The sequence below is a fragment of the Echeneis naucrates genome, chromosome 21 (assembly GCF_900963305.1).
Source record: "Echeneis naucrates chromosome 21, fEcheNa1.1, whole genome shotgun sequence".
NCBI classification, from domain to species: domain Eukaryota; kingdom Metazoa; phylum Chordata; class Actinopteri; order Carangiformes; family Echeneidae; genus Echeneis; species Echeneis naucrates.
The window spans coordinates 18,486,505-18,499,882 of record NC_042531.1 but is presented as its reverse complement, the minus strand read 5'-3'; the positions used below and the strand labels follow the sequence as shown (position 1 = coordinate 18,499,882).

General features: G+C 40.1%; 1 protein-coding gene across 2 annotated transcripts in view; it reads left to right on the top strand.

Moving 5' to 3' along the window:
- Positions 1-13,378, top strand: part of tfpia (tissue factor pathway inhibitor a) — a 38,229-nt gene that overhangs the window by 12,643 nt on the left and 12,208 nt on the right. For both annotated transcript variants that reach the window (XM_029530733.1, XM_029530734.1), the window contains exon 2: positions 8,449-8,652. In XM_029530733.1, coding sequence (XP_029386593.1) covers positions 8,449-8,652 — 204 coding nt within the window. The remainder of the gene's footprint in view (positions 1-8,448; positions 8,653-13,378) is intronic.

Genomic DNA, 13,378 nt, shown 5'->3' with positions numbered 1-13,378 from the left:
ATATTTATTGACAATAAACCCACAACAAATTTGCAATGTGACTGGCTGCTATATATATACATATATATATATATATATATATATATATATTTATTTTATTTATTTTTTTTTTTCACTCTAACCTCTGCACTGCCTGTTTTATACGTACCCATTTTGACAACTATATTCCCATGTTATTATCTGTCAACTGACCTTTGGAGAGAGACAACGGGGTCATGACCAATCTGGTAGCATCTACTGACATGTTGTCTCTGTTTTGCACATGGCTAAAACAGCAGCTTCAGGTTTGGCTGATCTTCCAGTTTCAGTCAACACCCCTTTATGTTAGATAAATGGTGTTATAGCCAGATGCCAGGTCATTTTCTTTAAATGCTGCATTAGCATGCCATATAAAATGGGTTTATGTAGGACCAGCATTGTGACAAGACGCACAATTAAGTGGCCCACATTTGCTATAAATATGCCAGTAATTATCTTTCTTTCCCAGAAATGTGCTTTTTCTATGTAGAATCAAAAGACACGGTAGAACGTTCCTGCTACTGAAACTCCATGTATATATTCATTATCTTTAGATTGAAGTCATTTTCAACCTTGCAGCTTTTAACTCAGGCATTAAACAGTGCCATTGTTACTCTGCATTGTAGAGATTAGAAATAATAGAGTTGGATTTAATGGAATATAAGAATTCTGTCGATTAAAGTTGGTCAGCTCTGTGTTTCACTTCAAATCGCAAGACACGAGAATCTAATCACATTAGAGTAGCCTAGTAAAAGCTGTTGATTTATTTCATTTTTATTTATTTATTTTTTTATTTATTTTTTATCACATTTAAACTTTTTCTATTACTGGTCTGAACATCTTCTGAATCATTTCCTTGCAGAGTATAATGAGTAGTTCACCAATAATTCACACTTTTGCTTCATAAGAAGGTAGATGCTCTGGTAGTTTCTCTCCTGCAAGTCTGTGCAGCTTATGGCAAGATTGCTTCATGCCCACATGTCACATGTCCACATCACTATTTGCCAAATGCTTCCTGCTGGACAAAGAGGCTTTCCGTCTCCTATCAAATTAAAAAAGGCCAAGACAGCAATTTTTGCTCCTACAGCTGCATGCTTGATTTGTTGAAAATCCATGAGTGAATTTGAGGATCTCTGTCACCAACCTGTGTAATCACACAATAGCCCGTTGGTGTGCAGTCCAGGAAACACACTTTGTCCAATTGATTGGCTGAGAACCAGCAGAGACAGGCTCTAATTGGCATTGAGTGGGATTGCTCGGCTCGGCAGCGCTCACGCTTTGCAAATGTCAGAGCCTGGATTTCAAAGAGTCAGTGGTCCACGATTGTTTTCTTATCGAGACCCAGTGGGAAACAGGTAGAAGTTCAACTTAGATATCACCAGGAAAAGATAATGGAGAGGGAGCGGAGAATTCAACTGCTGACTTCAGAGATAAGTTGGTTGGATTGATATATAGAAACATCTACATAAGTTTGTGCCTACTGAGAGTTGAACCCAGGAAAAGACAGACAAAAAGTTCAATTTTTTTTACTAGTACTGTGTCTCATGTTTGAATAAGCAGGAGAAAAAAAGTACCTCAGTGGTAGTGGGTGGAAATGGCAAGCTGAGATGAATGTTGAATCTGACCTGACATGGACAAATGGGTCGGCAATAGCTATCGAGCTCAATGCATCCCTCCTCCCTCACCACTTGGCATACTAACGTGCAGGCTCTGATTAAAAATGCATGGGTCTCACAAGCCTTTAAGATAATTAAAGTTCCCCTGAAGCGCTCCTAGTTTGAGCAAATGAAGAAGCTCACCAGAAAGCAATGGCAACCAAAGTACATAAAGACTTTTCTAACTGAAACTTGGAGCAGAAGATATTGTATGTTTTTTTTTTGGGGAGGAGAATGTGGCTGCCCAGCAACCAACCAACTCCTGGCAGCATTTGGGCCATGCACCGTGTAATGAGGCATTTAGGACCAGGCCTGGCTATCGTCATGCTTAATTTAAGCCTTGTTAGAAGAACTTCGGCACAAAGAAACAAAAATTGTTTCAAGTAGAAGGTAACCAATAAGAAGTTGGTTGGGCGGTTGGTGCCAGTAGATTGGATTTGGGTGAGGGCACAAATTTCCAGAAGTCCTGACAACTGTCTCATAGGGTTCATTTGTGGCCAGTTTGGCCTTTAACAAGATACTCATACATTACTTCGCTGCTTGCCAGCCGACTGAATATCTGCACTAAATATGTTGGGATATAATTTTCATTTGTGAGGAATTTTAACAATTTACAACATGTAGCCTCAATCAGCTGAAACATACTTCACTAGTGGTCACTTTTGGTGCTGGTGAGTTGTGGCAGACATGCGGCTGTTTAACAGATGGCAACGTTTAGGCTATAAATGACAGATATTGTAGTGCTTTTAAAGAAACTCAAAAAATATGTTTGGCTACATATGTGTCATATATTTCTGATCTTTGAATTAAGTATAGTCCCTTTATTTTAAACTGAACTCCACAGATATATTTTGGAGCTGCTTTTGTGACAACACTGAAATCTAATGAAAGACAAATAAAATGTCCGCTTTAAAATGTACACAAACACAGCCAGACACATGCTGTATTGTGTAAAATGATTTGCTCTGGGTTTAGCCTGGGTTTAGCTTGGGCAGGCCATGCTCAGCCTTTGGTCTGCTGGCGTCAGGGCTCGGCTCTGATAAGCAGCTATCTTCAGTAGTACTGTCGATGAGCCCTGTTGGTTTATTCACAAAAGCACATGCACATTGCTCTGACCAAGTGTTGCAATCCAGCCTGACTCTTATTGCCTGGAATTTGAGCTCTTTGCTTCATTGACCATTTAGCAAAGTGAGTCAGTAAAGAAACTAACTGGACTTAGTCCAGTTAGTCACTGGTTAGTGATAACTGACTTCACTTCACTCGATCTTTCTCTAGCGTTTCATTTTTTTATCTTTATTTTATTTTTGTTTTACTATTCCCATAATGCCATGGAAACAGGAGACAGGAGGCTGCTACACACAGTATCCTGAGAACATAATGACTGCGTTGCATGTGTGTAATGAGTTGCTGAACTGCTATAGCTTGCTCGTGTGTGTAGCGTCAATGGCCACTACCGGTTTTGTTTTTCTGCACAGTTGACAGAGTTGTGGCTCAGGAGATAAAACGGGTCCTCCATTAATTAGAAGGTCTGTGGTTCAATCCCGGCTCTTAAAATTTGCATGATGAGATATCCTTGGGCGAGATATTAAACCAAAAAATTTCCTCTTATGGCTCCCCCATCAGTGTACGAATGCGGATGTGTTTCGTAGAAGCACTATTTGAAAAATACCCAAATACAGAAGGCGGAGCAGCTACTTGTAATTTCCTTCTCTCTGAGATTAAGAGAGCCCTTCCTTGACTTGGTTCCTGTAGCAGCATTTATAATATTGCCATAACTCCTGACTGGACTTCATCTCGTTGCTGTGTTTTGTCATTTAATGTAAGAATGATGTGATATTTCAACTATAATTTATATCAGAGAAAACAAAAAGCCCCATCTAAGCTATTCAAACATCATTATTTCTGCTCCCTATTATTTTGATCAATATCATTATACTCCACTGCGTTAGTACTATATCAGACACAATAAATACTTAAACAGATGTTTCCCCGCAGTGCCTTTTTCTTAATTAGATCATAAAAGGGTTATACACTTTAAAGATTACAATGTATTCTCATTCATGTCTAATCATTTTTGCTGATAAAACTCTGAATGGGGTTATGCTTTAGACATATTGAAGTCAGCAGTAAATGTTTTATGCATACACTTTAACTTTCAGAGTTTCTTAAGAAAACATAGAGTCTATTTTCTTGAATAATGAAAGACAATACTAAAACCAGCAGGTGTGGCATTGTTGTTTTTCTCCAACTACGGCTTTTTCACTTGCTCCAGCTGTTTTTCATCATACTTTGCTACCATTCCGATAACAGCCTGAGCTCTGGGGTTTTGTCTCATATGGACTTATCAATAATGGGCAGTTTTCTTCATTGTCTGCTCAATGGTAGCTGCTGCACAATTGCTGAAGTGCTTTTGTCCCCTTTGCTATCGAGCAACCACAACTGAAGATCTAGGATAATCCTCTGGTTCACTAAACAAGCTGGGACTGGGCCGCAAAGCAATTCAACCTTCCCATATTGGGAATTAAACCGGTGCTCATGTTGAGCAACTCTGATCTTTATCAAAGTTTTTGTGTGTGTGTGACAATCCTGATCATGCTAAGCCTGTCAGCAGAATAACTGCCAATGGAAAGTTTAGGTGTATAAAAATCCATTTCCCTATTCAGTGTGATCTATGCTTGAATGAGCAGGCTTGCTTGGTTGGCTTCCAGGGGTTTTACTTATGAATTGTGTGTGAGGAGGGCCGTATTTACTTAGTTTCTGTTCAACAATGTGGAGGATTTGTGACGACTGGTCTGGAGATTCTGGTGGATTTGTAGCTTTCTCATAAAGGTTGTTTGCATTAGGAGCCTCTGCGAGGGTGGGAGGATCCCCTCTCTTCAATAATAATTAATTTCTGGTGCAACTGCAAAACTCATAATAACATAATAATACTAATAACATAATGCATAATCAATTAATTATTTGTTGTATTTAAATACTCTTACTGCTTTTTCACTTCTTAGGGACCAACACAAAAGTAGTAAAAGTAAAATAACAGCTCATTTTGTCCATTCCTGCTGTTTAAATGTTTAATCACTGTGTAGCAGCAGGAGCAGTTTGGATTAAATAATGGGCAATTTGCTTTGGGGCCAACACAAACAAATAAAAGCCCGTCTCCAAAAAGGGCTCCATAAAAAAAAGCATTGAAGTATTTTATTACAGGAACTCTTTCAGTAAATTTAGTGTAAAGCAGTAATTCCACCATTAACATAAATTAAGCAGATATTTCCAACACTAATTAATTCCAGTCATATACTCCCTATTGATGTCAAAGCACTGTTCAGAAATTCGATACCCTCATAGCAGCAGGGCTCTTAATGTGTAACTGAAGAGCCCTGCTCTTGCTGTACTGAGGGAATTAGCACTATGAAAGTAGACATTATGGATGTATGAAGGCAATAGTTCATAAACAAATAAGCAACAACAATTAAAAAGCTAGAAAAAACAAACTATATGTACATGCACTGGAATTACAGTATAACACAACTCCCTAATGGGCTAACCAACCACAGATGTTGGTGCCGGTAACTGATCAGGTCTACAGGTCTTTACAACCTGTTACAGCACGTCCCACATAAAAAAAGATATTCACTTTTGTAGAATTTACTCTGCTGTGGTGTCGAGGATAACATCAAGATAGTTAAACACCAAGATACTACAAGATTCTACCCCCTCCTTGTTTTTACCTGGGCATTTGCCCAAAAAGCACCCGAGCTTGTGATTTCCCAAAGAATTTTTTGTGTGTTGCAACGTGGTTCATTGAATGCATTTGACTGTGTGGGTGCACATGTTTGCATTTTTTACTATTCTCCTCGAAACATGTCTGGTTTTCTCGCAGAAAAAACGTTTTATATCTGCTTCCTAACACTGTCTCCTTCCCTTGTTGAATTGCTCTGCCTCACAATGGCTCTGTCTGGACATGAGTAATTGAAGAACACACTGCTTATTATGCTTTGGTCAGCCTCAGACAAGAGCAGCAGAAATCAATAAAAATAACCTTTTTCATTCCCTCCTTGGGCGGCCAAATTCTGTTTTATTGAACATTGTTCTTTGGTTTAGACTGTCATTCACAAAGAATAATGTGAACTACGTATCTCCTTTTTCCTTTTCTCCAGAAGGAAAGATGCCGTGGCAAGCCAGTGTAATTTGAACCATCCAGTGACAAAAATGGCGCAAACAACTCCAACTTTTCATTATTTCTCTGGTTAGTTGAGGGAGGCTCTGTAATGAGCAGGCATGTAGCGGTGAGGGGAACAGTGGAACTAAGTACTCAGTGCCTCAACAGAGGGATGGAAGGGCTGTCGAAAAGTCTGGAATGAGAAGTGTGTTTTTGTTTGGAGGTTTTAGATGAAAAGGTATTAACATTATCAATAAACTGCCCATGTTGGCTGAGCAAACAGCCAACAGTAGTTTTAGAGAGGAGACTTTCAAAAATAGTCTCACCTTTAAGTTCCAATTTTATTATCTAAGAACTAAATGGTTATGTATGATCAATGTTGGTGAGCCTATAAGAATACACAAACATTTTATATAGCGTCAAAAAAGTAAATCATTTGTATTGTTAATATCTGAAAGATGGATGTGACGTGACCGACAAGTTCCTGGTTTTGAAGCTGGCAGCTGTTTCACTGTGGTCATGGCCGTGCCAGACTACCAGCATGTGCAACTGAAGCATACCTACTGTTAAAATTGTAAGCACAACTGGGCTGGTCCAAATTCTAATCTGCATGGTAAAAAGCTGGAAAAGTCCAAGTCAAGAAACACTACTGAAGTCAAGGCATTGGCTTTAGTGCTCGTGAACATTGTTTTTATATGACGTATGTCATGTTGTGCTGCTGCAGAGACGGGCCAGCGCTTGATGTACGATAATTAACATTAACTTTGCTGATGTTGTGTTCAAAGTAATAACAGAAATAATGGGTACGTTCTTCTGAAAACTCTAAGTGAAGCGACACAAGGTAATTACAGTGTGCTGAATGAAGGGGAGTGAAATACTGGAACAGTCTAGAACTGCTCTTTTATGCATGCGTCGACTCTGCTGATTCAATTATTTGTACAGGTGTCACAATGAAACATATTAAAAGGGAAAGCGGGCCCGCTGAGGCTACATGAGCACAAAACCCGGAGTTGTTTGCAGTATTTTTGGCAGTGAGGTGTGATTACATAGCCAAAAGTAAATTGAGTGCCTGACAGTTGCTTCTTGCCAGTGTCCATGTTTGGATGTCCTGCTAGAAGACCTGGTCTGGTTTGGCCTAAGAGCCAGCATTAGGAGAATGTAGATACCAATGCCACAGCTAACATGGAAGGAAGGACATTGGGAGTTGATTTGTGTCCTCCCTAATGCCTGGCCATAAATTAGGGATTGGACAGGTGAAGGAGGGGCAGTTTGTAGTGGTTAGCTGCTGCCCTCAGTACCTCGTCTGGCAGGGGCAACGTTTGCTGACTGCTCTGCTCATTGGACAGGGCAGGGCGGTTCCCATTAGAGGATGTGCTTAGTTGGAACTTTGAATCTTTCGGCATGGGAAATTCGGGAAATTCGCTTCCCTGTGTTTTCCATGCTGAGGGTTAAAAGAATTGGGATAAGTATTGAACTACATAAAATGTGAGCTGAATGACAGCACTTAACACAAAGTGCTACAACGAGACTGATAAATAGTCCCAGGTGTATTATGTAGATATTATATATAGGTATTTGTACATATTTTGGTTGATAAGCACCAAGAAACTGTCCAACTACTGTCAAATTTAGAAAAATAAATGTGACTTTAAATGTGAGGTTATCTAATAGTGAGGTTATAATATATTAGTATATGCGAATTCAGAATGACATTTTTTAAAACTGTCCCTGCTGATTAGACCATCTGCAAATGGCTTTAGACAAACATCCTGCTCTTCTCGGCAAGTCTTTCCAGTAACTACATGGCTACAGCCAGACATAACAGAGACCTGACCTAAAAACAGCAGGGATGAGGGGCAGCGACAGCCATTTCCCAGCAGCACACCGAGATAGTGAATTAACATTGATAACGGTGGTTAGCAGAGCTCAGAGCGTTTCATGTCACCACTTTCCTGGCTCTGACAGACCCAGCCTTCATGAATGATAATGAATGTAAGGAAGCATGTCTGCGTAGAGTTAATCACTCACAACAGTAGCTGATCTTGACAGTTATGAATAATATGACCTCAGTCTCTGTCTAATGCAATATTGGCCTTACTGTTAGTTATCAAACATGCAAAAAAAGGCGGATTATTTTTAAACGCACGCAGATCTGCTCTCTCAGTCTGTGCAGGGGGGCTTGATCTGCTGCAGTGAAATTTCTACTGCTCCCTGGTGTCCTACTCGCAGTACAAGTACAGCAAAAGCCTGCGTAGGCCTGTACCTGAAACAGGAAGTGTGTTTGGAGGTGTATATATTAGTATATGAGTGCCCTTTCTGACATATATCGTTTTTTTCATATTTTTAATGATTCATCAGTCCGGTCACACTGCTCAGTGTTTTGTGAGGTTAATTATACCCCACACAGCCCATCACTGAAGCCCCGTGTGAAAAGAGTCAAACCATTTAACGCGCGGCCTTTAGAAAATGATACCATTGTGCGACTGCACCTTATCTTCAAAAATTTACAGTTTGATCTTATGACCTAATTTTGTTTTCTCACATGCATTAAAAAAAGTCCTCCACACATTTTGCCACACCAAGCAGAACACTAAAGTTTATATTTCTGTCCCATCACAGCACATGGAGCCCAGCCTGAGCTCCTCATCTTCAATGAGCTGTGCGCCTTGAAAGACGAGCCGGGGCCTTGCAAGGCCATCAAGGATCGATTCTTCTTCAATGTGGACACGGGGAGCTGTGAGCTCTTTGAATACGGAGGCTGTGGTGGAAACGCCAACAACTTTGAAACCTTGGAGGCCTGTGAGGAAATGTGTTTTGTCTCAGGTGAGTCTGACAAATGTTTTGCACATCCATACAAAATAATTATATTTTACACAAAACATACGGTATTATAGCTTTGCATTGTTATGTGGCTGTTAGCAAAAGGATCAGTTTTGTTTTTTAAGGACTTTTCCTCATTAGACTTTATTGCCACCTTGGGCATAAAATCCTATTACAAAGTCATTTTGTAGGAATGGATACATGGAACATTGCCAGCACATTAATTCTCTGTGGTTTTCTTGAAGCCATCTGGTAAAAAAAAAAAAAAAGAAAGAAAAGGTCCACTTTGGCATTACTTATGCATTACACATGATAAATTGATTATAAACCTGAATTGACTGATCAAATACAAACTATGAACAACAAGGATCACCTAAGGATCTCATGCCATGTGGTCAAAGTTAGAAAAGATCCTCTGGAGAAGCCAACAGCACCACTGTGTGTCCTACTGACTCACTGAAACCTCACCAGATGTGTCACAAATTCAAGGGCCCGTTCCTTTGAAGGCATAATTTGTCATAGCTGTGCAACAAGTCTGTCCAATTTCGAGGGCTCCTCCAAGCACAGCCTGCCTTTTCCTGGGCATATCCTCCAACATTCATTTTGCACCGGTTATGAAAATGATCAGGCAGCAAACAATGCCAACAGAGCCAGGGGATTTCACTTTTAATTATGTATATTGCCTTTCAGGCTCAGCTAAATATCTAAGGACTCACGCGCTAAAAAGGACACAAATAAATAAATAAAATAACAATACATGGAAATCCTCCACAGGCCAGATTGTTTCATACTCATTTGCAACCTCTGAATTGGGACAGGCAGCACGGCAGCGTAGTGGTTAGCACTGCTGCTCCACAATAAGAAGGTTGTTGGTTCGGTTCCCGGCCTGGGTGCCTGTGTCTGTGTGGGTTTCCTCCCATGTCTAGGACTAAATTGTCTGAAGGTCTAATTGCAAGTATCAGTGGTTGTTGGTCTCTGCGTGATGGGTGACCAGGGTGACCCCTTGCCCAGGAACGTTGGCTGGTATCGACTCCAGTGACCCGGAAACAGAGAAGTGTTAGAAGATGGATGAATTGGGACAAAGCTACATTCTGTCCAGCCTTTCACAGTCACTGCTGTTTGGGCTGCAAAATATTAATCTCAATTCAAACTTTGCAATTTTATAGAACAATGACAAAACAATAAAATATGAATACCTCAAAGAAATACGGAAAAATATTAAATGTACCTCTACATATGCATGTACTATATGTAGCTATGCATATATTCATGAGGATACGCCAGAGTGATGTGGGCTGATATTTGTTTGGCCCTGTTAGAACTCGTTCAGCTCCAGTCAGATTGGGTTTTTTGAACAGTGGTAAATTTGCTTCAAAAAACATTTTTCATACTTTTACAAAGTTTGCTTCACCGTTCGAACTGAAGACACACACAGTTGCGGCAAGCATTATCATCACATGTAGTCACAGAGAACATACCCAGGAGAGTAAGAGTGAAGTGAAGCGTGACAGAGATAGAGAACTGTATCCCCGGGATGAAGCTCCAAAGATTTGGATCCTCCACGTGACACGCTTGTGGGTACTTGTGTGTGTGTGTTGTTGTTTTTTTTGTTTGTTTTTTTTTTTATTTTGAGCAGCAGCTGACACTAGTAGGACACAGAGTAGGGTAGCCACTCTGTTTCTGTTGCAATGGTAGCAGGTTGGATAGGTGACAGGTCTGTTGATGGGGTTTCTACTCACATTCACATCGGAATATTTTTCTTTACATGTCTGCATTTAATGCATTGGACATTTCTTAAAAACATAGAACAAAATAAAATCAGATGAAAGCGATGTGCATCAACACACATGGCAAACCAGTTTTAGATGTAGGACATTGGCAGCCGCAGAGCTCTTAATTTCACCTAGATATCTGATTCTAAGTCATCCTGGAATACTGAGATTAAAAAAGTTGTGTGCTACCTGCCTCAATACTAACAAACTAATGTTTTCCAATGTTTCCTAGGTGAACTTTATTAAGTTGTGGCCCAGAACATAACTTAATGTCATCTCCCAATATAGTGATAAAATGACAGATATGGAGATAAGTTTTAAATGTAACGTATAAGGAATCCGCCCACATCAGCAAACAGGGTGCTTCATTCTAGGCAATATCATGTTTATTGGTGGTTGGATTAGATAAAAAATTATTACTGGGAAATAGTTCTTCGTCCAACTCTGCAACTGTAGCAATAAGGAGGGAGTAGAGTGTATGAAAAAGGGAAGGTGAAAATAATGTTAAAATGATTTTGGCAGCAGCACAATACTTGCCTGTGTTTTCATCTGTCGTGCTGTTGTGCATGTATTTATTAGTTGTTTTTTTGTTGTAGCTTTTTTTGTATGTGTGTAATTGGAGTAAATAGAAAAAGTAGTTTTCCCCCGCTGGATGCGAGGTGTCTGGGGAGAATAGCTTCTGTATGGCAGTGTTCCCAGGTAAGTGACGAGTTCAAAATGCAGCCAAAAACGTGGAGGTATTTGCAGGGATTCTGTTTATTTCATCTGACAACACATTAAAACGACGTGGTCAGTAGGCCTTGGTTGCCACACGCATTCTATCTAATTTAAGTTAGGTCCATGATTTGTATGTTGTTTTTGAATCATTATCTTACCTCCCAATGTGACGTCCTGATGTCAGTTACATCTGTTGAATCAAAGCTTCAACAGCTGTCAGAGATCAGTATACACATGAGCATGGAAAATAAAACACGTTTACTCCTCCTTTTTGCTGATGAATAGAAGGATTCTTTCTTAGCCGATCACCATCATCATCTTCTGTCCTTCTCCTTCGCGCAGAACGGAGCTGAATGCCGCAAGTCCAAGCATGTCATGTTTTTGTTTTTGGCTGGAGTAAAAGGATATGCACACTCACACACGAAGGTGAATTACAAAACTCTGCATGACACACGTAGCATTTAAATCTGATGTATTGTAATAAAGCCTAAACCCCCGAGGAAATGACTAAAAGCAAAGGGGGAAATGTCACTGTAAACGGTGTGTGTCTGCAAATGACTAAAAGGCAGACACATTCATTGATCTTTGCTTGGTGAAAGGTGCTACAGGTGAGTGTGGTTCTCAACGGTGCATGAATAAAATGTGCCATGTTTAGTGGGATGTCAGCGACTTACCATAAAACTGCTCCTCATGAGAGGCAAATCGAGTTGCACCAATTACACCTTTGACACGGAGGAGGTTGGTTTTTCCACAGAAAAACCAAATTGTCCTGGTTGAAAAGCTCATCAGGTAACTGGAGGAGTGCTGAGATGAGCTCTGAAAAGCAAAAACTTGAGAACAGCAGTGGAAAGACACCGCTGTGTGCATTATGTAATGCTCTCTGTCTGTCTATAGCAGGCGAACAACACACCTTAAAAATAACTAATGCTGGAAAAGTCCCTTGGTATTTGAACCAAACATCAACCCAGCATGACGTCAACTATTCACTTTTGAGCTGCTGTTTTGAAACCTTTAGTTTGTAGACCAATGAAATCACATTTGTAGAGGAAGGTGGAGCTGTGGAGGACTGAGGGCTGGATCTGACCTGCTTTGTACTCTATCCAGATCGGGTGGTACAGTCTGTTAATCATACAGTAGCCACGCCCCCTAATTCACCGCTTGTCTTGTTGGTTTTTTCCTTCGAAATGAGACCATCATTTTTAAACTGAACATTTACTGACCCACTAAATCAAAGGAGAAGAAGTGGCATTTTCACATACACTTCAATACAATGCAGTCCGACTTCTGTCAACAACCAATGGAATCGCCACCTGATTTTCATTAGATAGAATGAAAATTTAAGAAAGTTCAGCATTGGCTTCACTTTTCAGACCGCGAGTCTGCATTCACTTTTCTACACATACAGTTGCTACTGTTGAATCTCGGGATAAATAAAGTGTATCTAGCTATCGATCTTGTTAGCCACCAAAGCTGGCTGTAGCGAATCAGTTTCCTTCTGAAAATAGAAGACAGATTGTTTTGGAAATATTTCTGGAAATGCAAACAATTTAAAATATCCATAGGTGACTATCCGAATGCCAGCTGCTAATACGAGTACCTGCAGAGATACAAGAGCTTTAGTTTATTTCTGGCAGCAAACACAGCGCGTGGGGCTGCACACTATTCATGGAGATACTTCAGGCCTGAGAACAGTATGTTAACTCATCTGTGATAAACCGGCACAGACTGAAGCAGAGTGGAGAAGGATTTTAGGAAAGATTCAGGCCCAGCTGCAACCAAAACAGAAACCCTCCCAAAGGGCCAAAAATGTGCTTCTTATGACTGTGGAAGCGCCGGCAGACTCCCTGTTGTCGGCAGCCCAACTCTATCTGCTTGTGGCTGGTTTTCATCTGTTTACCAGCACTGTAGTTTGTTCTCCAGCAGTTTGCCTTATACCTCTGTTTAATTTGTCACATAGACTCTGAGGAATGGGTTTTTGCACTAAAACGGCCTGAGTTTATTTTTCTTCTTATAAAGAAGAAATTTAAAGTGGTTTTGAGCCTTCAACAGGACTTTTGGTAATAAATAAATAAATAAATAAAGTTTTCTTATTAAGTTTAATGCCATGGCTCAAAACTCAATTGATCGCTCACTACACACACGTATATGAGACTTAACGGCGAAGACGCTATTTTACATTGGACTCACTGGCGTAGTCGTGAAATGACAAAAAGTCCTAGATTCGGATGAGTTATTCAGTG